Below are 27,159 nucleotides of genomic sequence, written 5' to 3'. Positions count from 1 at the left end.
AAGGCAAAGATAAACAGCTGGGACTACATCAAATTAAGAGCTTCTGCACAGCAAAGAGAACAATAACAAAAACAAAGAGAAACCCACGGCTGGAGAACATTTTTGCACACAACACTAATGATAAGGACTGATCACAAAACTGCAAAGAGCTGATGAGACTCAACAACAACAAAGAAATTCCAGTCAAAAAAAATGGGCAGAAGAGCTAAAAAAAACTTCTCTGAAGAGGAAATGCAAATGGCCACACGGCATATGAAAAAATGTTCAACATCACTTGTAATCAGGGAAATGCAAATCAAAAATACCATGAGATACCATCTTACACCAGTGAGAATGGCACATATTTAAAAAACTAGCAACAATAAATGTTGGCGAGGATGTGGAGAAAAAGGAACTCTCCTGCACTGTTGGTGGGAGTGCAAACTGGTCCAACCACTATGGAGAGCTGTGTGGAGATTTCTGGACCTACTAAACATAGAGCTTCCATATGATCCAGCAATTCCACTCCTAGGTATTTACCCAAAGGACACAGAAACATCAATTCCAAAGAACACCTGCACCCCTATGTTTATAGCAGCTCTATTTACAATAGCTAAGCTTTGGAAACAACCCAAATGCCCAAAAATAGATGACTGGATCAAGAAGATGTGGTACCTATACACCATGGAATATTACTCAGCATTCAAAAAAGATAAACACATGCAATTTGCAGCAACATGGATGGCGCTGGAAGGGATCATGCTCAGTGAAATAAGCCAGAAAGAAAAAGAAAAAAATACCGGATGGTCTCACTCATAGCAGGAATCTAGAATTTAAATAAGGGACCAGGAAAATGAATAACTATAAGAAAGTGAAAATCAAAATCAACAAAAAACTATGAACCAGACACTCTATGGGGGGTAGGGGGCCGGAGGGGAGGATTGGGTCAAATAAGAGGGTTGCAATTGTATGGGGAATATAAAAATAAAATTTATTTTAAAAAAATAAGCCAGAAGGAAAAAGAAAATATCAGATGGTCGCACTTATAGCAGGAATATAGGGGAACCAAAGAAGATATCAGTGTAAAAAAATAATAATGGTACAAAACACAACAGAACAAAAATAGACAATTATAAATCAGAGACATCCTGCAGGGGAGGAGGAGGGAGAGGGATCAGATTGAGGGAGGGAGGAGCACAGGGGACTGAGGTGATGGTACATGGTACATTACTGAAGGCAATTCGATGGGGACTACATCTGAGGGGTGGGGGGAAGCAAATATTTAAAAATGAACATTGATGTAAAAAATAAAAAAAAAATTTTATAAAAGAAACTCTTGAAACTATCCAAAAAGAAGAACTCTCAGCGCAGTGGTCTGTTAGATTAATTAATGCATTTATGTAATAAATGTATCAAATAATATAAATAAATAAATCAGACTTGCGTTTCTGGGGTGTTCCCTTATGGGTTCTAAAGTATTTTCCTTGTCATTGCTGTTAGGTTTTATTGCTATTTTTTGTTGAGGGGTTCTACATGTAACTTTCCTCTTTTTAAGTTAAACTTTTCCTTTTGACCATTATAATTTAATTACACTAAATTTAATATAGTAATCACATTACAATATATTCATGTTAAGTGATGATGTAGTATATCTGGATTACACAGAGTCCATATATTTTACATGGGAAACAAACGAGAAAAGTAATTACACACACATGCTCACACCACAAGCCCTGGTTTACACAGTGAACACACTTATATGTCCACTACACTGCCATACAATCAACACATTTCGATTCAAACACCAACTGCACTCTCTTCTCATATCAGATACCGTGCGCATCACAACCACACACACTAACACACATGTTATATGCACTTAAGTCTCACAGTACCACCCCCCCATTTAACAGCACTTACACACACCTCACATACAAAATATAGACACGTTCACCCCACAAAGAGACATACACACCCACATTCCTCTGTCTACAACTGTGACCCTAGATCTTACCTCCCACACATACATACTGGGTGTTCAAATTCATCAACTTATAACAGGAATGCTTCGCAACCTGGAGTAGAGAGGTGACAGGGCCAGGGAGAACAAATAGGGTAGGGGGGAGCAGTGAGAAGTCACTCCTCCCACTTCTCACTTTTGGTTTTTTGGGTTTTTTTAAAGATTTATTTATTTATACAAGAACCGGGGCCTAGGCCAGATGCACGGGAGGGTGAGAGGATTCACCAGACAGAGCAGGGAACAGAACACGCAGACCGACGAAATACACTGCTGAGGGGAGCAGTGGGCAAGACAGGAGAGGCCTGCCGAGCCATGTGGGACCCTCGCCAGGGGCCAGCCGGGATCGTATCAGCACTGCAGAGGCTGCGGACAGCCTCACAGGGCCATGTTCAACCGCCTGTGCCACCAGGGGAGGCCCACTTCTCACTTTTGTTTCTCACTTACCGAAGTGTTATATTCCACCATCTCCTTGACTCCATTTGCAAAATAAGTTAGATCCCTATATTTCACAATATTCTGTATCTGCAAGACAGGGGAGACATAGTGGGCCCACAGCCAGGGGTGGAGGCCAGCAGGTCCCCACCAGGCGTCATCTCAGGCTTTATGCCATGCAGACTCAGGGGCCCACCGACCTCTGCCAGCAGCCCACCCCTCAGAAAGGAGGCCCCTCCGCTGCACCTGCGGTGTGCAGATTCCCACACACCGTTACTCATTTCTGCAGTGGCCACTCTTGTCCATACTTCTGCATAGGCTTAGAAGAGCATCTTCTGGGGGACACTGGGAAATGTGCCTTTGACACTCTACAACCCACACTCAGGGACAAAGCTAGATATTGTTCAGAGTTACCTGGCCTTTATCATAGTCTTTTACAGCAATGCCTAAAACTGTGGTCTTCATCTTTTCAGCTTTGTCAACCTAAGAGAAAGACACTTTGAGTATAAATCATCATGTAACAGGGAGCAAATGCTGGAAATGGTGGACTGGACTCACTTCCACCTTCACGTTTTGAAAAACTTCAGGCGTCAGTTGTCCACTGACCAGAGCGATAATCAGATTCTCTGCGCCCAAGCCTACCGAAAAATGGAGAGTGACCTGGTCAGTAAAGGCCTCTGGAGCTACAGGTCCCCTCCCCAACCTTCTTTTCTGTTAATGGCCTCCCAGACATGAGCAGGCATCCAGAGCGCCAGATGCAGGCTCTGCAGCAGACTCCGTCTGGGAGAAGGTGCCAGAAAGGAACATGCTTTACAGAAGAGGAGACTGAGCCAGGCTCAGGGCTTTCCTGCTCACTGCTTCCAGACAGCACAATTTTCTTCCTGAGAAGCAAATCCAGCTATTCTACTGTCAGGGGCAAGCCTTTCCCATGAGCAATGGTTCAGTTGAAGGTCAGGCTCTGGACGGGGTGAAGGGAATAGGAATCAGAGCCGCAAAGTGGTCAGCAAGGGGGAAAATCAAGCTCACTTTCAGTAACTGAGTCCTGTCTGCTTGAGTTCTCCTGGGTTTGCGCTTTCCTTTTCCACACAGCCCACCTGTAGGCCAGGTGCCTCCCATTTCACTGGCACCAAGAATGTACACAGAGGCCCCGCGTGATTCTCAGGGTCACCTTGGGGGAGGGGCTCTCAGCTCCCAGACAAGGAGCCTGGAGCACAGAGAGGGCAGGGGTCTTGTGTAGCTCAGGAAGCAACTGGCTGCAGTGGGTCTCACCAGACCTGCCGAAGCCCATACCTGGCTCCATCCTCGACCCAAACCTAACAGAGTCAGCTGGAGCTTACCATTGTTGTTGGTTTTTTGAATTTGCTCATTTGCCTGCAACAAAATAAAGGAATGTTGGGGGAGGACAGCAGGATCACCCAATAGTCTTCTGAGAACTTGGTAAGCAGAGCACCTCCTCAGAGCTCTGGTGTCTGTACCTTTGCAAATCCTGCGTCTATGTCTCTGTTTCCTGCAGGAGCGACACCATGAAGTTTGTTAAGGCCATCCTGTATTGCAGCTCTGAAAAAAAAAATAAATAGGGGTAATGAGGTAGGAAGAAGGGTTGACTGTTTATATAAACAGCCACAGGCTGTTCTAGCACATTCTGCTCTGTGCAGACCGGCCCGGATGGTGGAGGACACAAGTCAAGTAAGTCTGTCATGGCCCTTCCACCCTGTATTGTTGAAATAGGAAACTTTTTTGGGTGTTCCCCTTGCCCAGCTTGTGAGCAGGGGGATAGGGGATGCTGCATTGTTAAACCTGTGGGTCATGCTAAGTAACTCACCTTTGATAGGGTAGCCCACGAGAGGCAGGGACCTCACAGTTATGAGCTGACTCCCTGCGGAGTGAGCAGCTTGGTCCCTTCATCCAGCACCTTAAACTCTGGGTTCTGAATTGGGTAGACAGCCCCCTCCTCCCCTGCAAATTCCAAGAGCAATGGGAGGGATAATTCTTCTCTTAAGATGCAAACTCCAGCGGCCTCCCTGGTGGCACAGGCGCTTGAGCGCCACGCTGTGGGTGGGACTGTCCACAGCCTCTGCAGCGTGGGTTTTGATCCTAGCCAGCCGGCAAGACTCCCACATGGCATGGCAGACCTCTCCTGTCTCGCCCGCTGCTCCCCTCAGCAGTGAATTTCATCAGTCTGCCTGTTCTGTTCCCCGCTCTCTCTCTCCAGTGAATCCTCTCACCCTCTAGCTCATCTGGCCTGTACCCTGGTTCTTGTATAAATAAATAAATCTTTAAAAAAATATGCAAACCCCAGACACACACCCCAGACACGAAGCACAATTTGAAAATGGCTTAATGATACACAAAGGAGATACTCTGGCTCCATCAACCACTTTCTGGACTTACCCTGACGGACTTCTAAATCTATGTGGTGCTATACCCACTGAATTGGCTTTCTTTCACTCTTCTTCTAACTTCTAGGCAGTGGATACAAGTTGCAGTGCCCAACCCCAGGATTAGTCCAGTTCCAATCCAGAAACTGTGTTCTCCAAGGCAGGTAGATTCATGGCCCTGACCTGTCATTGGGGTGTCCTTATAGGTACATATTCTCCTTCTGCCCAGCTCCCAACACACAGGAATTGCATCTTTTCCACTCCCTGGTGCTCCACTCCCTAACCTACACCCATTCTTAGGGCAGAGGTCCGCACCACCACGTGCAGAGGACCAGAGATCCGTCCATGAGCCTCCCACAGCAATCTAGGTCTGTCTGGGCCTAGAGCCCTGCTTGGAGAAGGTGCTGGTCTCCCTTTCCTCAGGGGCTGCTCCTTCACCGGAAGGCACACTCAGTCCCCTCTCCTCTCTCTCCATCACCTACTAGACTCCCTCCCCAGAAACTGCTTTCTTGCACCTCATCCTGACTCAGGTCTCTCAATGCCCTAAATATGAAGCCCATGCACAAACCTGCCTCATCCCACCCAGGGAGCAGCCAGGACACACCCTGCTTCTCCTGGGAGCAGACAAGGGAAGGAGTCTCATGCACTGTACCTGCACCCACTGTACCTGCAGGCAGCTGGTCCTGCTCTCTGCAGACCCTGGCTTCTCTCCAAGGTCCTGAATATTGGCCTGTGACATATTCTAAGGCCCAATTCTAGTCCTGAATGTCTTGAATCTCTATGTGGTGTTATACCCACTCTGAACTGAGTTTCATAGTATTTTGTTCATAAAACCTTCAAGTTCCAGTTATTCAGAAGCTCCAGAACTTCCCATCTTTGGGTCTTTGGGCACAGTTCCAGGACCACCCATACCCGAAAAGGATGTGTGTTTCATGCCTCCTCAAGCATGCAGCCCACCTGGTATTCAGGTCTGACTCAAGCCACCCATATCAGACCCACCAAGGAACCAAGCTGCCCTCACTGAAGCCCTCATGCCTTCCTCCCTGGTTCTGTCTCCCCCAATCCCTACTGGCACACAATAGCAGTTGCCCAACACAGGCCAGTGTTCATAAAGGACCCTGCTACTGGATTCCTCAGATCCTCGCAAAGCTTGTTCTAAGAAATTGGAAGGATCACAAGGGAAGGACTCAGGACAGGGAGGCAATAGGACTAGAGAAGGCAGAGATTTGCTATAATCACAGGATCAGTGGGTTCCTGTGCAGCAGGGTTTACATGGGGTATGAGTCAGGGCTGGGGATTAGGGTGGTCCCTGAGGTTAGCCCAGGTCCCCTCATCAACCTGCCCTCCTGGGGGCTCCCCACTGAGGTCTCTGGATACCTCCATCCCCTTGATTTACTATGGCCCATCTGCCTGGGGGACCAGAGCTGCACTTACCTATCTGAAGTGAGCTCCAAGAGGGTTTGGGCTCCTGTGGAGTAGGTGATAAAGGAGAACTGATGATTTTTGCTGCAAAGGAAGGATGTGTTGATGAGATGTCATACACGCAGACTCAAAATTATTCTAGTGAGCAGTCTGGGAAGGGGGTGACAATGGAGCCATTTTTTCTATTCTCAACTCCAACTCTCCACTTTGGGTTCCATTTCCAAAATTTGGATTTTTCTATAAAATGTCACTGAAGGATTCAAAGGCCAATCAGATTTATGGCCTTCTCAGAGAGCAATCCAAGATGGCATCCTACTCCACCTGTATTCTCTCAACAGTCAAACAGTCCAACATGCATACACACAAGCCCCACCCCAGCACACACAAGAGCACACATGCACATACATAATCATATGTGTTGAAACAGGCAACCACAATAAAGGTATGTTTAAGGTGCATACAGTAAGCACTCAGAAGTAGTTACCTATGTATTCCTCCATTAAGTCCTCCCACCTCCCTGTCTTCTATGCATATTTCTTGCATCCTAACACACCCTATTGCCCAATCTCTTTTCCCTTTCTTCTCTCACATACAAAAGGAATTCCCTGCCTTCTCTCACATCTCAAACAAATTATCCATCTTCTTGGCAGCCATTACCCCTTCCTTTTCTAAGCCTGGCTACTGTATTTAGATTCACTGACCCTAATTATCTCTTAGTTAAATTGCTATGTTAGGTCTCAGTCTGAGTTTCCCATTCTTCTGACTCTTGTTCCAACACAATTTATTCATTATTATACTTTTCCTCCTGGCTGACCAAATTGGCCATGTCACATACATCCTCAAGAATCATCTCTAGGACCTCCCTGGTGGTGCAGAGGTTAAGTCTCAGCGCTATTGCCTCTGAGGCCTGAGTTCGATCCCCGGTGAGGGAGCTAACCCACGTGGCACAGCAGACCCCTCCTCTCTCGCCTGCTGCTGCCCTCAGCAGCAGTATATCCACCTGTTCTGCTCCCCACTCTGTCTCTAGTGAGTCCTCTCACCCTGACCTAGACTCCAGTTCTTGTATGCATAAATCAGTAAAATAAATCATTTTTAAAAATCATCTCTATCTCCCTATTGCTCGCAGTGGGAAACCCAAGCTCCTTGCCTGGCACTATGACTGCAGTAAGTTTGGTTCCAAGTCACCCCCTCCAGCCTCTTCTCTCAGCCCTCTCCTAAGTTAACTGTACTTTCCAGCCAAACAGACCTCTCTCTCCACAACCACCCTTGATGGTTGCAGTGACCCTGCATTTCCTCATCATTTAAGGTCTAACATTTAGGCCTTTTTTGAAGTTATATCTAAGAACTCTGCTTTTTCTTATAGCTGACACATGAGCTACTTGTCCTATTTTCTTGACTTGGTATGTGTTTACAGTGTTACTCTGAGTCCTAATCTGGAAAATCCTAAAGGCAGATCTCTCCACTGTATTGTGACCTGAAACCCAGACTCCAGCCAAGCTACACTTCCCAGACCTGCTGGTATTAGTGAGATCTCTCCTCGCCTGCTTTAGAACCTGCCATGGGCACTATGCTCCTGACATGAGGGACACCTGTGCCTACAGCATTGAAAAGGTTGAGTACTATGACTTCCAGAAGAACACACCAGCAGTAATTTCTGTACTTCTGTATTATCACATCCACATATTTGTAAATTTCCTTCCAGATGTTCCTCATGGCCGTTGATCTAGACAAAGAGGATAAAAGAGTTATAGGACACATCATCATGTAGGCAGAGTTTCTGCCTCTTCGCCTACTAGCAGGTCATTTAGCAAAAACCTCCCTCCCACAGAGCTTCCACAATCCTCAGTAATGTTAGTGGGTCACATGTGGTGACATTTGTCAGTGTGTTTGGTGGGGAGGCTGAACACAAAAACCAGTTTGCTCTGGAGGAAGGGTCTTTGGTTGCTAACCAGGGTAGTTGGCCACGTTGGCTGGTGCTGTGCCAGCAATGCCACACTGATAAAGAAACAGAAGTCTTGGAGCAGGCTACACCATGCAGGATGATACTGAAAGAGCAAGATCCTGGCTTTACATTGATAAAATAATCATACAGCATCAATTACATGGGGTAGGAGAACAAAGGGAGCGGGTAGGTGAAAACTGAAAAGTTGCTAAACTCATCTAGGGATTCAGGGGGTGGTGAGTCTGCTGACAATAAATTTAAAATCCGGTATTGTATTGGAAGTCATACCCCTGACCCTTACCCAGTCTTACAAAGAAGGCATTCCACAGACAGTCTCTGGGATGTAAGGCATCTTTACATCCTGGGCATTCCCAGTCACACCTCCTGATGCATACACATGTGGACAACCAAGCATTGTGCTCTTGCTTAATTTGAAAGAAGCATTGTAGTGTCTGGTGTCTTACATTCTTTTAGGCTAGATAACTAATTGACGGTGTTGTTCTGACCTTGCATTGGAGGGCAAAACTGCACGTTACTAAGATGATTCTCAAGCGGGCCATTTAAATCTAGCAGAACTCACAAGCTGGGGTTGCTGAACAAGGATTTAAAGAGGATGCATTGGATGGAAAACCTCCAATGATTCCTCTATGGGGGTACTCTCCTGTTATCCCCACTACTGATACCCCAACGAAGCCCTACTGTAAATTTTGAAGAATATACTACTCAGATATTAGATTTCCCTTATTTCTTAATTGGCTTACATAGGTGAGTTACTCTTGATCTGGAAGGGCTTTCAGCAGCACTGCCACAGGACAGACAGGAACAGGCCTAGGACACAGCTACCTGGTGTCGTCATGTCCCATCCTGGAGGAAAAGTCTCTGAATTCCTATCCCTACTTTAGTTTCCTGTTCCCATTTGTTACCACTTTAGTCCCTAGATAGAGAGTGAGGACACTGGAGGGGGGCTGGAGACTCCATGCCCCATCTGTATAGAGAGAAAACAGTTACTTATTACCAAAACTGATGGGGCAAAAGATGTAAGAAATTCAGAGAGATACAGCATCACACAATAAACTCTGAGTACTACAATATTCCACTTTGATGAATTCATAGAACCACCAGAGGAAATATAAGGAAAGAGAAATAAAAGGAAATAGAGAAAGTGGATTAAATTATAAAGCAATTGCTTCTATAGATATGTACACTCTATCAGACAAGAGCAGAATGCACATTTTCCTCAAGTGTACATGAAATAGGCTCTAGAATAGATCATATATTTGATCATTACATAAATCTTAACAAACTTAGAAGAAGGAAATTATCTAAGTATCTTTTCCAGTCTCAAAAGAGTAAAGTTATAAATCAATGGCAGAAAGAAATCTGGAAAATTTACAAATATGTGAAAATTAAAGACACAATCTTATACAACCAATGGGTTGTATACATTAGGGTCAAAGCATACATTAGGAAATTAATGAAAAATTAACGGAAATGGAAATTCAACCTAACAAGATATATGGGATGCAGAGAAAATGTCGAGAGACTTTTCTAAAAATAAACATTATATTAACAAATAATGATCTTAAATCATAACTTAGTCTCCCTTTCATAGAATGAAAAATATGAAAAATTAAAGCCAAAGCTAGCAGAACGAAGGAAACATCACAGCAGAGATAAATAATAAATGGAATAAAATCATAGAGAAAGATCAATGAAATAAACAATTGAGTTTCTGGAAGGTCAACAAGCCCCAGGAATGTAGGGTGGGCAGGGAATAGAGAGTAGAGAACAGAGTGGGAAGAGAGGCCAGGAGAGAAAGGTGGAGGACTGTGGGCACCTAATGGATGGAAACTACGGTGACTGCACCTGGGGGAAGAAATTCAATGCTGTTGGAAAAAAACAAAAAAGAAAAGATCAACCACATGGACAAAAATTTTTCTTGATTGATTTATACTACAAAAAGATGCAAAACATAAAATTCTAGAGTGAAAGTAGCACATTACTACAGGTTTTTTCAAAAATAAAAAAAAATAATAAGAGAATACTATGAAGATTTATAGACCAATAATTGGATAACTTAAGCGAAACGGTCAAATAACTGGACAGACGCAGCCAATAAAAATTCAATCATGAAGAACAATATTATCATCCAAAGCTGGACAAAGAAGAAATAGAACAATTAAACAGACCAATTACAAGCAGCGAAACTGAAGCAGTAATCAAAGCACTCTGCAAAAGCAAAAGTCCTGGTCCAGATGGCTTCACAAATTAATTCTACCAAACATTGAGTAGTGTGTGAGTGCCTACCCACACAAACTCTTTAAAAAATTGAAAAAGAAGGGATACCACCAAATATGTTCTACGAAGCCAACATCACACTAATATAAAAACCAAACAAAGACAGCACACAAAAAGAAAATTAGAGGCCAGTCTCCCTAATGAACACTGATGCAAAAATCATCAACAAAATCCTTGCCAAAAGAATCCAACAATGCAGCAAAAAGATAATATACCATGATCAAGTGATATATCCCTTGATCCCTTCTTTTTCATTCCAGGGGCACAAGGATGGTTCAACATACGAAAATCGATCAGTGTTATCCAACACATCAACAAAAAGAAAAATAAAAACCATATGATCATATCAATAGATGCTGAGAAAGCATTCAACAAAGTCCAACATCCATTTATGATGGAGGCCCTTGAAATTCTTGGCATAGAAGGAACATACCTTAACATGATAAAAGCCATATATGACAAACCCACTGCCAATATTATTTTCCATGGGGAAAAGCTGAAGGCCTTTCCTTTAAGATCAGGAACAAAACGAGGATGTCCTCTCTCACCACTGCTCTTCAATATAATACGGGTGGTCCTAGCCAGAGCAGTAAGCAAGAGAAATACATACAAGGAATCCAGATAGAGAAAGAAGAAATAAAACTATCACTATTTGCAGACAATATGATAATATACGTAGAGAACCCTAAAAACTTTACAGAAAAACTACTCAAAATAATCAACCAGTTCAGTAAAGTGGCAGGATACAAAATCAACGCACAAAAATCAGTAGCCTTCCTATACACAAATAATCAATCTAAGGAAGAAGAAATCAAGAAAACCATCCCTTCTATAATTGAAACCAAAAAATCAAATACTTGGGAATAAATCTAACAAAAGAGATGAAAGACCTATACAATGAAAATTATAAAACACTGTTAAAGGAATAGATACACAAAGAAATGGAAAGACATCCCCTGTTCATGGATTGGAAGAATTAACATTATCAAAATGGTCATCCTACCAAAAGCAATTTACAGATTCAACACTATTCCAATAAAAATCTCAATGACATTCTTCAAAGAAATAGAACCAATACTGATGAAATTCATATGGAACCACAAAAACCACGACTGGCCAAAGCCCTACTGGTGAAAACAAAGGAGAAAGGAGGTATCACACTTTCAAACTTCAAGCTATACTACAAAGCTCTAATAATCAAAACAGTTTGTTATTGGAACAAAAACAGACACACAGAACAATGAATCAAATAGAGAGCCCAGAAATAAAGCCACACTTATATGAATAACTAATCTTTGACAAAGGAGCAAAGAATATGCAATGGAACGTGGACAGTTTGTTCAATAAATGGTGCTCGGAAAACTGGACCTCCACATGCAAAAAAATGAAACTAGACCACTAGCCCTCACGGTGCACAAAAATCAACTCAAAATGGATAAAAGAGCTGGACATAAGACCTGAAACCATAAAATATATAGAAGAAAATATAGGTAAAACATTATAAGACATACATCTCAGAAACATCTTTAAAGATGCTTTATAATTTAATCCACTTTCTCTATTTCCTTTTATTTCTCTTTCCTTATATTTCCTCTGGTGGTTCTATGAATTCATCAAAGTGGAACATTGTACTCCTCAGAGATTATTGTGTGATGCTGTATCTCTCTGAATTTCTTACATTATTTGCCCCATCAATTTTGGTAACAAGCAAAGCAGTGATAGTGAAGGCAAAGATAAACACCTGGGATTACATCAAACTGAAAATCTTCTGTACAGCAAAGGAGACATTAACCAAAACAGAGACACCCCACTGATTGGGAAAAAATCTTTGCACTTCAATCAACTGATAAGGCACTGATCACAAGGATTTACAAAGACTCACATGGCTCAACAATAACAAAATAAACAATCCAGTCAAGAAATGGGCAGAAGAGAGTCAACTCAACATGGTGGCGAGGAAACGCTGCAAGTAAGACCTCTCATAAAAAAAAAAGTTAATAGGGAGGAAAAGCGGCAGGTCCCTGCGAGAACTGGAACACAGAAAATAATTGGGTGAAATGCCCAAAGAAGAAAGTTGCCATAAATAAGGACTAGAAGGGAGGAAAGCTCAGAACCCTGCTACCCGCCCCCACCCACAAAGTTGGCCCTTGCACACCAACAGAAAAGAGGAAAAAAAAAAACTGAAACAACCAACAAGAACAAACTACGCATCAAGCGGGACTGTGAGTGGAAAGGAACTATTTCAGCCACCACACCCTGTGAACTGAAACTGTGGAGAACCATGCAGGAATCACCGCAGAGGTGAGCGAACTGCTCCAGACCATTAGAGAAAAAACAAAGACTCCCAGGAGACCTACAAATAGCTCAAGACTAGCCTGTAAGCTTGTGCGGAAAAGCGGTGCACTTGAAAAGCATATGTGGATCACGGCTGCCCAGGTCCCCGCACCTGCGACCTAGGCTTGCAGGGTGAAGTGCGGGAGCCCTCAATGAGGTGAATGTCCCTCACTGAGTAATCAGAAACCAGGTACCTGGACACAGGAGCGGGGTGCAAAAGGCGCCATTTCTGCGGACACTGAGTGGGGCTACAGCCCGCGTCCTGGACCTGAGGGCTTTGGAACTGAGACCGTGGCATGAAATTCGGGGCGTGGGATCCCCACGATGGTGGGGCACAGGGCAGACACAGCACCCCCACACTGTTGAGGCACTCCACACCACTCCCACTCTGTTCCCCCTGACCCAGGGGGTAAAAAAACAGTTCCTGAAGAACACTAGGAAAGATCTCTGGCGCCACCTAGTGACCAAAAAAATCACCAACACCCCATAGTTGGAAACCAGGGATCCAAAAAAAAAAAAACTTCAGGCACTGAGAGAGGGTGGGCCACGCAAACTGGAGTAAGAGGGGAAATAAGGCGTGGAGCAAGACCCCATCCTGGAACTGAGAGCTAGGCACAGGAACTGGGGCATGGGACGCGCCATAGCAGCGGGCACTGCACAGGGTGACAGCCAGAGTTGTGGATCTGATAACCCTGGAACTGAGACCTAGAGTGCAGAATTCAGGGCATGGGATCCATACAGCTGCGGGCACAACACTGGGTGAACACAGGGCAGACACAGCACCCAGCTTGAATAAGAGGCCCTGTGTTGAGGTGCTCCCCTCCACCCCGCCTCCACTACTCAGAGAACCACTGGGAAAAAGCACAGGTCAGCAAGTACGGGTCTCTGGCGCCACCTCGTGACCAGAACTAAATCACCAAATAGCTGATTCCCTGTTGGAACTGAGTAAATACAGAGGGAGGGAACTGTAATGGACAGAGCCCAGCAACACAGCATCAACACCCTGGTGGAGTTTTGGCCTACCAGTGCTGGTCTCAGTCTGGTAAACAGTTTCTGACACCCCTAAAGGAGCACTCCAAAGAGATGCCTGCCAAAACCAGTGGCACAACATCCCAACACATAGAACGAATTAGAAAGCAAACAACAGGGAGAAGAAAAAATATAAATAACCAAGCAAGCCAACAGGAGGACACACCACAAAAAGAAATACAGTCACCAGAGCTCAACAATGACATGGAAGAACTTCTCGGCCTATCAGATAGAGAAGTAATAATAATCCTGATTAAAAAGCAGAAAGAAAATGAATAGGAAAAAAATGATTTGAGACAAATAATCACTGAACTGAAGAATGAAATTGAGACCTTAAGAAAAGAAAGAAAAGAAATGCAGGAGATAAAAAGATTACTAGAGGAGGTAAAGAACTCTGGGCAAAGCAATGAAAACAGAATCGATGAAATGGAAGAACGGATCAGTACTATCAAAGATACAGAAATAAAAAGAGCCAAAAAGAGAAAAGGAGAGAGAAGTGCCAATGAAGCAGTATGAGGAGACTCTTAAGACAATTATCAGACTCCATGAAGAGAGGAAATGTAAGAGTTATAGGCATCCAGAAGGTTTGGAGAGAGACAAAGAAACTGAGAAATTATTCAAGGAGATAACTGAAGAAAACTTCCCAAGAGTGAAAAACAAGATGAATATAGACATACAAGAAGTGAGACAAACCGCCAATTACCATAATGAAAAGAAAACTACAGCAAGACATCTAATAGTAAAGCTTGCAAGAGTCTAAGACAAGGAAAAAATAATGAAACTGGCAAGGGGGAGGAAACAGATAACTTATAAGGGAAAACCAATCAGGTTAACTTCTGACTTCTCTGAAGAAACATTACGGGCAAGAAGAGAATGGAGTAACATATTCAGCAAACTTCAAGACAACAAATGCCAACCAAGAATAATTTACCCTGCAAAGCTCTCCTTCCTCTACAAAGAAAAGATATGGATGTTCTCAGAAAAACAGAAACTCCAGAAATTCATTACAACTAAACCCCCACTCCAAAAAATCTACAAGAAGTCCTAAAGCCAAAACCAACAGAGGAATGAACAGAAGAGCAGAATAAAGCAAGGAATAAAATCACACAAAAAAAATGGCAAACACAGATGCCAACATATCAATATTAACTCTAAATGTAAATGGATTAAACTCATCAATAAAAATACACAGAGTAGCACACTGAATTAAAAAAAAAATCCAACCTTCTGCTGTCTCCAGGAAACACATTTAACAACAAAAGATAAACACAGACTGAAAGTAAAAGGTTGGAAAACAATCCTACAAGCAAATGGGCCAAAAAAGAAGGCAGGAACAGCCATACTTATATCAGATGAAATAGACTTCAAATTAAAAAAAGTAAAAAGAGATATAAATGGACACTACATTATGATCAAGGGGACAAAACAAGAAGGAAGATACAACACTCATCAACATATACTCACCAAATGAAGGGGCATCAAAATATATTAGACAATTATTATCAGCTCTGAAAACAGATATTAAAGAAAATACATATATAGTGGGAGACTTCAACACCCCACTCTCACCAATGGACAGATCAATGAGACAAAACATAAACAAAGACACTAAAACCCTAAATAAAGACATAAAACTCATGGACTTAACAGACATCTATAGGACACTGCAACCAAAAAAATCCCAGTACACTTTTTCTCAAGTATGCATGGATCATTCTCCAGAATCAATCACATACTGGGCCACAAGTGAAACATCAACAGACACATGAATATCAAAATCATTCCAACTATCTTCTTCAATCATAAAGGCATCAAGCTAGAAATAAATCATGAAAAGAAAACAAGGAACCCTTCCATTTTTTGGAGATTGAAATCCACACTACTGGAAGACCACTGGACTAATGAGGAGATCAAAGAAGAAATTAAAAAATACTTTGAGTTGAATGACAAGGAAGACACAACTTTCCAGAATGTATGGGATGCAGCGAAAGCAGTACTAAGAGGAAAATACATAGTAATACAGGCTCACATCAACAAACAAGAAATAATTCAAAGAAACAACCTAATCTCACATCACAAAGAACTAGAAAAAAACAACAAAAAAACCCCAAAGCCAGTAAAAGAAAGGAAATAATAAAAATCAAAGCAGAAATAAATGAATTAGAAATTTTAAAAAATCCAAAAGATCAATGAAACCAAAAGTTGGTTCTTTGAAAAAATAAACAAAATAAACAAATCTCTAGCAAGGCTCACAAAGAAAAAATGGGAGAAAACACATATAAATAGGATTATAAATGAAAGAGGAGAAATCACAACAGATTCTGTAGAAATCAAAAGAATAATCAGAGATTACTATGAACACCTATATGCAAACAAATTCAACAACCTAGAAGAGATGGATAAATTCCTAGAATGATATAATCATCCAAAGCTGGACAAAGAAGAAATAGAACAACTGAATAGATCAATTACAAGCAGCGAAATTGAAGCAGTAATCAAGTACTCCCCAAAAACAAAAGCCCAGGCCCAGACTGCTTCACAAATGAATTCTACCAAACATTCAGCAGTGAATTAGTGCCTATCCTACACAAACTCTTTCAAAAAATTGAAAAAGAAGGAATACTACCACATACGTTCTACAAAGCCAACATTACAATAATACCAAAACTCAACAAAGTCAGCACAAAAAAAGAAAATTACAGGCCAGTCTCTCTAATGAACACCAATGCAAAAATCCTCAACAAAATCCTTGCCAACAGAATCCAACAATGCATCCATAAGATAATTCACCACAACCAAGTAGGATTCATGCCAGGGACACAAGGATGGTTCAACATCTGAAAATCAATTAATGTAATCCAACACATCAACAAAAAGAAATATAAAAACCATATGATAATATCCATAGATGCTGAGAAAGCATTCGACAAACTATAACACCATTTATGATAAAGGCCCTTGAAATTCTCAGGATTCAAGGAACGTACCTCAACATCATAAAGGCCATATATGACAAGCCCACAGTCAATATAATTCTCAATGGTGAAAAGCTGAAAGCATTCCCATTAAGATCTGGAACAAGACAAGGATGTCCACTCTCACCACGGCTTTTCAACATAATGCTGGAAGACCTAGCCAGAGCAATAAGACAAGAGAAAGACATACAAGAAATCCAAATAGGCAAGGAAGAAGTCAAACTATCACTACTTGTGGACAATACAATATACATAGAGAACCCAAAAAACTCCACAGAAAAACTAATTCAACTAATCAATCACTTTAGTAAAGTGGCAGGATGCAAAATCAATGCACAAAAATCAGTAGCCTTCCTATACACAAACAATAAATCTGAAGAAGAAGAAATCAAGAAAACTATCCCTTTTATTATTGAAACAAAAAAAAAATCAAATACTTGGGATAAACCTAACAAAAGAAGTAAAGGACCTATACAAAGAAAACTATAAAACACTGTTAAGAGAAATAGAAGTAGACACAAAGAAATGGAAAGACATCCCCTGCTCATGGATCAGAAGAATTAACATTATCAAAATAGCCATCCTACCAAAAGCAATCTACAGATTCAATGCTATTCCAATTAAAATTTCAATGTCATTCTTCATAGAAATAGACAAAATATTGATGAAATTCATATGGAGCTGCCCAAAACCCCGAATAGCCAAAACCCTCCTGAAGAAAAAAGAAGGGAATGGAGGCATCACTCTCCCAGATTTCAAACTATACTACAAAGCCATAATAATCAAAACTACATGGTATTAGAACAAGAACAGACACAGGGACCAATGGAACCAAATAGAAAACCCAGAAATAGGGCCTCCCCAGCGGCGCAGCAGTTGAGCGCTGGGTTGCGAAGCTGCCTGCAGCCTATGCAGCACCGGTTCGATCCCCGGCTGTTCCCTGGCCACCAGAGGAGGGTCCCGTGTGGCGCGAGACCTCTCCTGCCGCCCGCTGCTCCCCTCAGCAGTGTACTTCGGTCCTTCTGCCTGCTCTGCTCCCTGCTCTGGCTCTGGTGAGTTCTCTCACCCTCCCGCGCTTCTGACTGTACCCAGTGCTTGTATGTATAAACAAACAAATAAACAAACAAATAAATAAATAAATCTTAAAAAAAAAAAAAAGAAAACCCAGAAATAAACCCATAGATTTATGGTCAACTAATCTTTGACAAAGGAACAAAGTATATGCATTGGAGCAAAGAAATTTATTCAATAAATGGTGCTGGGAAAACTGGGTCGCTACATGCAAAAGAATGAAGCTTGACTACTATCTCACACCATACACAAAAACCAACTCAAAATGGATTAAAGAACTAGACATAAGACCTGAAACCGTAAAATATAGAAGGAAATATAGGCGAAACACTACGTGATATGCACATCAAAGACATCTTTACAGACACATCACCCAAAGCAGTGATAGTGAAGGCAAAGATAAACAGCTGGGACTACATTAAACTAAAGAACTTCTGCACAGCAAAAGAGACAATAACAAAAACAAAGAGAAACCCCACCGACTGGGAGAACATTTTTGCACACAACACTAATGATAAAGGACTGATCACAAAAATCTACAAAGAGCTGACGAGACTCAACAAAAACAAAGAAAATAATCCAGTCAAAAAATGGGCAGAAGAGCTAAAAAGAAACTTCTCTGAAGAGGAAATGCAAATGGCCAACAGGCATATGAAAAAATGTTCAACATCACTTGCAATCAGGGAAATGCAAATCAAAACTACCATGAGATACCATCTTACACCAGTGAGAATGGCACATATTAAAAAAACTAGCAACAATAAATGTTGGCGAGGGTGTGGAGAAAAAGGAACTCTCCTGCACTGTTGTTGGGAGTGCAAACTGGTCCAACCACTATGGAGAGCTGTGTGGAGATTTCTTGACCTACTGAACATAGAGCTTCCATATGATCCAGCAATTCCACTCCTAGATATTTACCCAAAGAACACAGAAACAGTAATTCCAAAGGGTACCTGCACCCCTATGTTTATAGCAACACTATTTACAATAGCTAAGCTTTGGAAACTACCCAAATGCCCAAAAATAGATGACTTGATCAAGAAGATGTGCTACATATACACCATGGAATATTACTCAGCATTCAAAAAAGATAAACACAGGCAATTTGCAGCAACATGGATGTTGCTGGAAGGGATCATGCTCAGTGAAATAAGCTAGAAAGAAAAAGAAAAATACCGGATGGTCTCACTCATAACAGGAATCTAGAAAATCTAAATAAGGGACCAGGAAAAAGAATAACTATAAGAAAGAAAAAATCAAAATCAACAAACAACTATGAACCAGAGACACACTATGGGGCCTGGGGGCTGGGGAAAGGAGGGATTGGGGTCAAAATAAGGGGGTTGAAATTGTATGGGAAATATAAAAATAAAATTTAAAAATTTAAAAAAAAAAAGAAATGGGCAGAAGTTAAAAGACATTTCTCCAAAGAGGAAATGCAAATGGCCAACAGGCATATGAAAAAATGTTCAACATCACTTGCAATCAGGGAAATGTAAATCAAAACCACACTGAGATACCAACTTACACTAGTTAAGAATGGCACATATCAAAAAAACTAGCAACAACAAATTTTGGCGAGGATGTGGTGAAAAAGGAACTCTCCTACATTGCTGGTAGGAGTGCAAACTGGTCCAACCACTATGGAAAGCTGTCTGGAGTTTCCTCTGTCTACTAAAAATGGAGCTACCATATGACCCAGCAATCCCTCTACCAGGGATCTACCCAAAGGACACAAAAACATTGATTCAAAAGAACACCTCTACACCTATGTTTATTACAGCACTATTTACAATAGGTAAAACCTGGAAACAACCCAAATGCCCAAAAATAGATGACTGGCTCAAGAAGATGTGGTACATATACACCATGGAATATTACTCAGCATTCAAAAACGATAAACTCATGCCATTCGCAGCAAGGTGGATGGAGCTATTAGGAATTATGCTCAGTGAAATAAGCCAGAAGGAAAAAGAAAAATATCAGATGGTTTCACATATAACAGGAATATAGGGGCACTAAATAAGACATTAGTGTAAAAAAAATAACAGTATAAAACACAACAAAGCAAAAACAGACAATTATATATCAGAGACATACTGCATGGGAGGCGGAGGGAGAGGGATCAGAGGGAGGGAGGGAGGAGCACAGAGGACTGTGGTGATGGTGCACGGGTGCCTTGGGGAAGGAAATTCTATGGGGACTCAATCTGAGGGGGTTGGGGAAAGCAAGTATTGTTTAAAAATAAAAAAGAAATTTAAAAATGATGTTAACTGCAAAAAAAAAATCTCAATGACATTCTTCAAAGAAATAGAACAAATACTGATGAAATTCATATGGAACCACAAAAAAACACAAATAGCCAAAGCCCTACTGATGTAAACAAAGGAGAAAGGTGGTATCACACTTCCAAACTTCAAGCTATACTACAAAGCCGTAATAATTAAAACAGTTTGGGATTGGAACAAAAACAGACACACAGACCAATGGAACTGAATAGAGAGCCCAGAAATAAAGCCACACTTATATGGACAACTGATCTTTGACAAAGGAGCAAAGAATATGCAATGGAACACAGACATTTTGTTCAATAAATGTTGTTGGAAAAGCTGGATCACCACATGCAAAAAAAAAAAAAAGAAACTAAACCACTACCTCTCACTGTGTGCAAAAATCAACTCAAAATGTATAAGAGGGCCTCCCCGGTGGCGCAGCGGCTGAGCGCTGGGTTGCAAAGCTGACCACAGTCTCTGCAGTGCCGGTTCGATCCCCGGCTGCTCCCCGGCCACCAGAGGAGGGTCCCATATGGAGCGCAGACCTCTCCTGCCGCCCGCTGCTCCCCTCAGCAGTGTACTTCAGTCCTTCTGCCTGCTCTGCTCCCCGCTCTGGCTCTGGTGAATTCTCTCACCCTCCCGCGCTTCTGACTGTACCCAGTGCTTGTATAAATAAATTAAAAAAATGGATAAGAGAACTGGACATAAGACCTGAAACCATAAAATATATAAAAGAAAATATAGGGAAAACACTACAAGACATACATCTCAGTAACATCTTTAAAGACTCATCACCCAAAGCAAAGATAGTCAAGGAAAAGATAAACAACTGGAATTACATCAATCTGAAAAGCTTCTGAACAGCAAAAAAGACATTAGCCTAAACAGAGAGGACCCCCCCACACACACACACTGGGAAAAAATCTTTGCACTCCATTCAACTGATAAGGGCCTGATCACAAAGATATGCAAAGAACTTACAGGACTTAACAAAAACAAAGTAAACAATCCAGTCAAGAAATGGGCAGAATGGCCTCCTTGGTGGCACGGAGGGTTGAGCGCAGTGCTGTGAAGCTGTCCACAGCCTCTGCAACGTGGATTCGATTCCTGGCCAGCCAGGGAGGCAGACATATGGCGCGGCAGACCTCCCCTGTCTCACCTGCTGCTCCAGTCAGCAGTGTATTTCGGTCGTCTGCCTGTTCTGTCTCTGGTGAATTCTCTCACCCTCCCACACCTCTGGCCTTATACCACAGTGCTTGTATAAATAAATAAATCTTTAAAAATAAAGAAGAAATGGGCAGAAGAACTTAAAAGACATTTCTCCAAAAGGAAATGCAAATGGCCAACAGGCATATGTAAAAATGTTCAACATCCCTTATCATCAGAGAAATGCAAATCAAAACCACATTGAGGGTCTCCCCGGTGGCACAGCGGTTGAGCGCTGGGTTGCGAAGCTGCCCGCGGCCTCTGCGGTGCCGGTTCGATCCCCGGCTGCTCCCCGGCCACCAGAGGAGGGTCCCACATGGCGCGCAGATCTCTCCTGCCGCCTGCTGCTCCCCTCAGCAGTGTACTTCGTTCCTTCTGCCTGCTCTGCTCCCCGCTCTGGCTCTGGTGAATTCTCTCACCCTCCCGCGCTTCTGACTGTACCCAGTGCATGTATAAACAAAACAAACAAACAAATAAATAAAACATGCCTCTAAAAAAAAAAAAAAAAACAACACATTGAGATACAGGGGACTGTGGTGATGGTGCACGGGTGCATTGATGGGACAGCAGACCTCTCCTGACTCGCCCACTGCTCCCCTCAGCAGTGTATTTCAGTAGATCTCCCTATTCTGCTCTCCACTCTGCCTCTGGTGAATCCTCTCACCCCCACACCTCTGGCCTTTTCCCCAGTTCTTGCATGCATAAATAAATAAGTCTTTAAAAAAGGAAAGTTAACAATCCTTCTCAAAATTTTGTCAAAACTTTAAAGACAGCACTGGCAAATACATTCTCTGAGATGCAGATTACCATGACACCAAAGCCAGACAAACACTAGAAATGACAGAAAATACATGCAAATATTCTTTAAGAATACTGATGCAAAAATTTTCAACAAAATCTAACAAACTTATTTTAACAGAATATCAAAAAGTTTATACACAGTGACAACTAAGATTCAATTCTGTGATGCAAAACATCATTCAACAGACAGAAATTAAATAATACAACATCCTTTTAATTTGTTTGAAAACACCAAACTACTTGATCATTTCATTTGATGTAGGGAAAACTTTCGATGAAATCTAACTACACTTCTACATACAAACAATCTAATTAGGACTGTAGAAAATGTCCTGAACATGATATAGATTATATAAAAAATATGGATTTAATTTATCAAGAACTGTGTGCTCTGAAATGAAGGCCTCTTTGGATGCAAAATAGCATTGTTTGTCATGTCAAATACTATTCCCCTAATATCAAGAGAAATGTAGGGATGTCACTTAGTTCATTCTGTTCAACAATGTGTTACAAGTCTTACAGCGATTGGGCAAGAAAGAATTCATCTAAATTGAAAGGAAGATTCTGTTCTTGGATGACACAATTTTAAAATCTAAAATTACTAAATGCTGAAGTGAAAAATTTGCTAAATGTAGTAAATGGTATCAATAATGTTTCAGGCTACACAATCAATATGTAAAAATGGATATTCTAAAATGGATATTAAAATAATTTCATTTATGGCAGCATCAAACTGAATATATTTAAGTAAGGAGACAAAAAAATGAACATTGAACACTGTAATATATTGCTGAAATACATTGAAGACATAAGTCATCACAAAGGCATATTCATGATGGTTGCAACATTATGGTGATGACAGTGACAAAGCTAGCTATAGAGTCAATGAAATCAAAACCTCAATGGCATTATTTATGCAGAAATTGAACAATTTAGCCCAATCCATCCCAAACCATCTCAAATAGGTTAAAAAAAATTGAAAAGAACAACAAATTCAGAGGCCTCACATTTACTGTTTTGAAAATTTATGCAAAGCTATACTAATCAAAGCAGTATGAAATTGCTATCAGCACAGACATATAGACCAATGGCATAGAACAGAAAGCCCAGAAATAAACCTTTGTTCCTATGGTCAGTGATTTTTTGAAAGGGTGCCAAGAGCATACAGTGTAGGGAAAAACAGTGTTTTTAACAAAAGTTGCTAAGAGATGATGCCCACGTGCAGCAGAATGCAGTTAAGACAATGACTCTTACCTGATACCATATGCATCCAACAGATTAAATGAATCAAAGACCTAAAAGATTAAATGAATCAAAGACCTAAAAGCAACAGTTAAATCATTGAAATCTTAGAAGAAAAGGTAGGGGGATATCTTTATTAGTTAGATTTGATAATGGATTTTGAAATCAAAAGCACAGGCAATAAAAAGAAAAATAGATAAACCCAACTTCCTGAAAAGTTAAAACTTTTGTGGTGTTCTGGGCCAGGCATCCCCCAATCAAAGTCTCTACTGACAATAAAAGGAACAAAAGAAAGCAGCACAGGACAGAGTCCTGTCACCCACCAGCCTCTGGGCTACTGCCTTCAACTCTAGGACCTGCACCCTTCCCAGGAGATGGCATATGCCAGTCCCCTCCCTGCTCTCCACCCAGGCCTGTCTGAGGATGGCACAGTGCAGTGAAAGGGCTTTGGAAACTGTCAAGTGTTTCAATGAGATCATCGACGGCTACAACTGAAGAGGTAAAGTTTATTCTCAGCCCAACAGCGGAGCTAGGAATGACCAAGTCCATGTCTCCAAGCCAACATCCTTTACCCCTGTCCTGTCCTTCTTTGACTTCTAAGGAGCCTAAAGGAGCCCAGGTTTCATCAACAACACCCAGAGATCAACTGTTCTGAAGACAGGTCTCCAAGTTGTGGAAGAGGAAAGGAAAAACTCTTAGAAGCAAAAAAGCAGGCCTCCCTGGCAGCGCAGGGGTTAAAGACAGCACTATCAAGCTATTGCCAGGAACTGCAGCGCAAGTTCAATCCCTGGCCAGGGAGCTAACCCACATGGCACAGCAGGCCTCTCCTGGCTCACCTGCTGCTCCCCTCAGCAGTATATTTCAGTAGATCTGCCCGTTCTGCTCCCCACTCTCTCTGGTGAATCCTCTCACCACCCACATCTCTGGCCTGTATCCTAGTTCTTATATGCATAAATAAATAAATCTTTAAAAAAAAAAAAAAAGAAGCAAAAAAGCTAAGGATTTTCTAGTAGTGAAACCATGATGTCTATGTGACAACACAGCTGTATCTCCAGAGACCAGTAAAAATAAGGGTCATTGGGTGAAAGGCTGTAACAATATCCAAAGCCCAAAATTCACAGTAAATTTCTAACAGGTGTTGAGCAGGTAGTTCTCAGAAATCACCTGCCATCCAGCTGTTATTGGGCATGCAGGTCACAGACCCAGGCCAAACGGTCGAGCACTGAGAGTCACCGAGAACTCTAAAGTGGCTATTTTCCTTCCCAAGTGGAGAAGTCTCAGGGAACAAATTAGGGGCATTCCTTTTGGTCAGGAACAAGAAAGCCACAGAGGTCCTTTTCCTGGGTCTCACCAAGATGCCCTGCCTCCCTCCTAAGAGCTGTGGTCACCGTGGAAACTTTCTGGCACAGTGACCCTGGTGACAATGTAAGAGGAACTGTGAGGGAAGACCTCTGAGCCACTGGGTGTCGCTAACAGCCAACTCCATGGCAGGAGGCGGAGCTCTAGACTCCATCTGATGCGAATTGATGTTAGAAGCGAGGCTTTCCTGATTCAACCCAATATTTGGTGGTTGATGGGCAAAGGAGTGGCCTGGGATATTTTGATCATTGAACTGCTGAGTTTTGGCACTAGTGGGGTTGGGGTTTGTCAGTTAAACACTGGAAAGGAGGGGTATCCATGGATAAGGCGCCAGCTTGCCACATGTGGCTTTGGCTTTGATGGAGGATAAGAATAGAAAAACTGGAAAGGAGATACAAGGTACAAGATACAAGATAACTCACACAAGGATGTGGGGGTAGAAGGAAATAGCATAATCCATCGACCCAGTTATAGAAACCAAGACCTTTAGGCATCAACACCCAGATCAGGAGGCGCAACACCCAGAAACTATATCAGACTGCTCTAGGGGCACAGGCCATCCACCCACAAAGATGAGCCCCTCCCTGAAGATGATAAAACCAAACGCAGCCCCCACAACGTGGCAACACCCCATCTGCCCACCTGTGACTATGCACCAACTCTGTCCCTCTGCAGAGCAGCAGACTTCCTGCCTGCCCATAACCTGTACCTGCCAGGACTTCTCTTCACTGACCTCCCTCCGCAGAGGCAGCTCTCCCAAGGGCCCCCGCATGCGACTATGCAGGCCTCTCTCAGCAAGACTGTCCCTTTCGGGGCAGCTCTTCCTGCCCGCTGGTGTCTATGCAAGTGTCCTTTATTCTTCTGTCCCTTTCCCTAATAAACCTGCCCTTTAAATATAACTAACATCTCTGTCTCCTGGAGAAAATTGCCTGAGAAATTCGCCGCATGTCACTGAAACGGGAGCGCTGGTGAAACCTTTCCCAGCGTGAACCCAAGGACCCCACACTCCAAAAACCCCATCAGCTTGGACCTTGGTTTCTGCTCAGGAGACATTATCTGGGGTAGGACAAATGCATCTGGTCATGTGTTCACCCTTAAATTCTCTTTTTCTCTCCCTCCTATTGTTTTCCCTCTCAGCTCTCCCCTTTCTTAGTCCCTGTATAAATAAAACAGGTTTTTATTATTTATCTTCTTGTGTCTACTTTTGGTCATTTGCTGTGTTCTTAAGCACACAGGGGAGGGCCCACAAACTGGGTCAATGCAGATCTCCAAGTTTTCCTTGTTTTCCTCGCACAGTGAGTCTAATGATAGGGTGGGCCTGAGGAGCTCCTGGGTCATGGTGTAAGGGACACTCACGCGTCCAGGACGAAAAACACATTGAAGGGTCTTCTGCAGGCAGTATCCAGATCAGCATTCCTCCTTTGGAGATGCTTGCCCTCGTGGAAGTCTTTCCAGCTTGGGAGTTGGTGCAGGAAGCTCCCCGAGCTCAGGATTGTAGGTGACAGCACAAGCAGCAGGAAGAGTGCAGGCCCAGGTCCCCCAGGACAGTCACTTCCCATTTTCTTCGCTGCCCCTGAGGCCGTAATGGACACTAGCCCTTTCAGATCACTCGGACTGAGTCTCCACTACTTTTTCAAGTGTCCAGGGGACTCCAACCCCAACCCTTCCTTTAACCAAGTCTCCTTGTGAGGATCCCCTTAGTATCTGCTCTGGGGGCAGAGTTGGAATGATTCTGGGTGCAGGCTCCATTGCCTGCCAGGGTGCCTCCCTGACCCATAGAGACATAATGCCCTGTGTTGTGATAGACAGGAAGGTTGGCGTGGCGACTCTGTGACCTGCAGCTCTGCTCACTCTCTTGCCTACTTACATACCCACATTGGGATCACAGGATCCCTGATGGGACTGTGAGAGGAGGCTCCATTTTTCCCATATCCTGAGCCCTCAGTGGAGGCCATTAATATTCTCCAGAAACCGAGTCACAGTAAACTGACAGAGCAGCTGCAGTATCTTAGAGAACTACATCACTGAGGGTGAGGGGGTGAAGCCTAGGAGACTAGAGTGTTGTAATGGTCATTCGTGTAAACACTGAATTCTCCTAGGGGAAGGAAGGATCTAGAAGGGGAAGACAGCGCATCAAAATCTTATGTGAAGGAAGGATATTGCTGTTATCTACTGCTGTAAAACAACCGCCCCAAGCTCGTGACATCAATGAAGAACCATTTGACTATGCTCACGGCTTCCATGGACCAGAAAATCAGAGAGGGTGAGTGGAATGGCTTGTCCTGCTCTTTGGAAAAACGTATTTATACACAATTTTGATGAAAAGTGATACAAAACTCAGCCTTTGAGTGTAAATAAGTTTTACAAATAATGCAACTTATTTTTGTTTCTTCATTTC

The 27,159-nt window shown here is 42.5% G+C and overlaps 1 protein-coding gene across 4 annotated transcripts; it reads right to left on the bottom strand.

Annotated features, from left to right (window-relative positions):
• Window positions 1–1,637: 1,637 nt before the first annotated feature.
• LOC119234856 (anthrax toxin receptor 2-like) lies at window positions 1,638–26,502 on the bottom strand. 4 transcript variants are annotated; one of them, XM_037497901.2, is made up of 9 exons: window positions 26,118–26,502; window positions 7,874–7,954; window positions 6,244–6,315; window positions 3,907–3,988; window positions 3,769–3,802; window positions 2,990–3,069; window positions 2,846–2,914; window positions 2,444–2,521; window positions 1,638–2,054 (listed from the first exon to the last, which is right to left on the bottom strand). In XM_037497901.2, the coding sequence occupies exons 1-9, from the start codon at window positions 26,318–26,320 to the stop codon at window positions 1,983–1,985; spliced, it is 771 nt and encodes a 256-aa protein (XP_037353798.1). In that variant the 5' UTR covers window positions 26,321–26,502; the 3' UTR covers window positions 1,638–1,982. The 4 variants fall into 4 exon arrangements, with proteins under 4 accessions (XP_037353798.1, XP_037353799.1, XP_054546621.1 ...); XM_037497902.2 differs by lacking the exon at window positions 26,118–26,502 and adding an exon at window positions 24,567–24,756; XM_054690646.1 differs by lacking the exon at window positions 26,118–26,502 and adding an exon at window positions 8,935–9,019.
• Window positions 26,503–27,159: the final 657 nt, after the last annotated feature.

Source organism: Talpa occidentalis, unplaced genomic scaffold (genome assembly GCF_014898055.3).
Source record: "Talpa occidentalis isolate TD23 unplaced genomic scaffold, MPIMG_talOcc4v2.1 talOcc4.8, whole genome shotgun sequence".
Classification (NCBI taxonomy): domain Eukaryota; kingdom Metazoa; phylum Chordata; class Mammalia; order Eulipotyphla; family Talpidae; genus Talpa; species Talpa occidentalis.
Note: the sequence above shows the minus strand (reverse complement) of the source record. Positions and strands in the feature narration are given on the sequence as shown.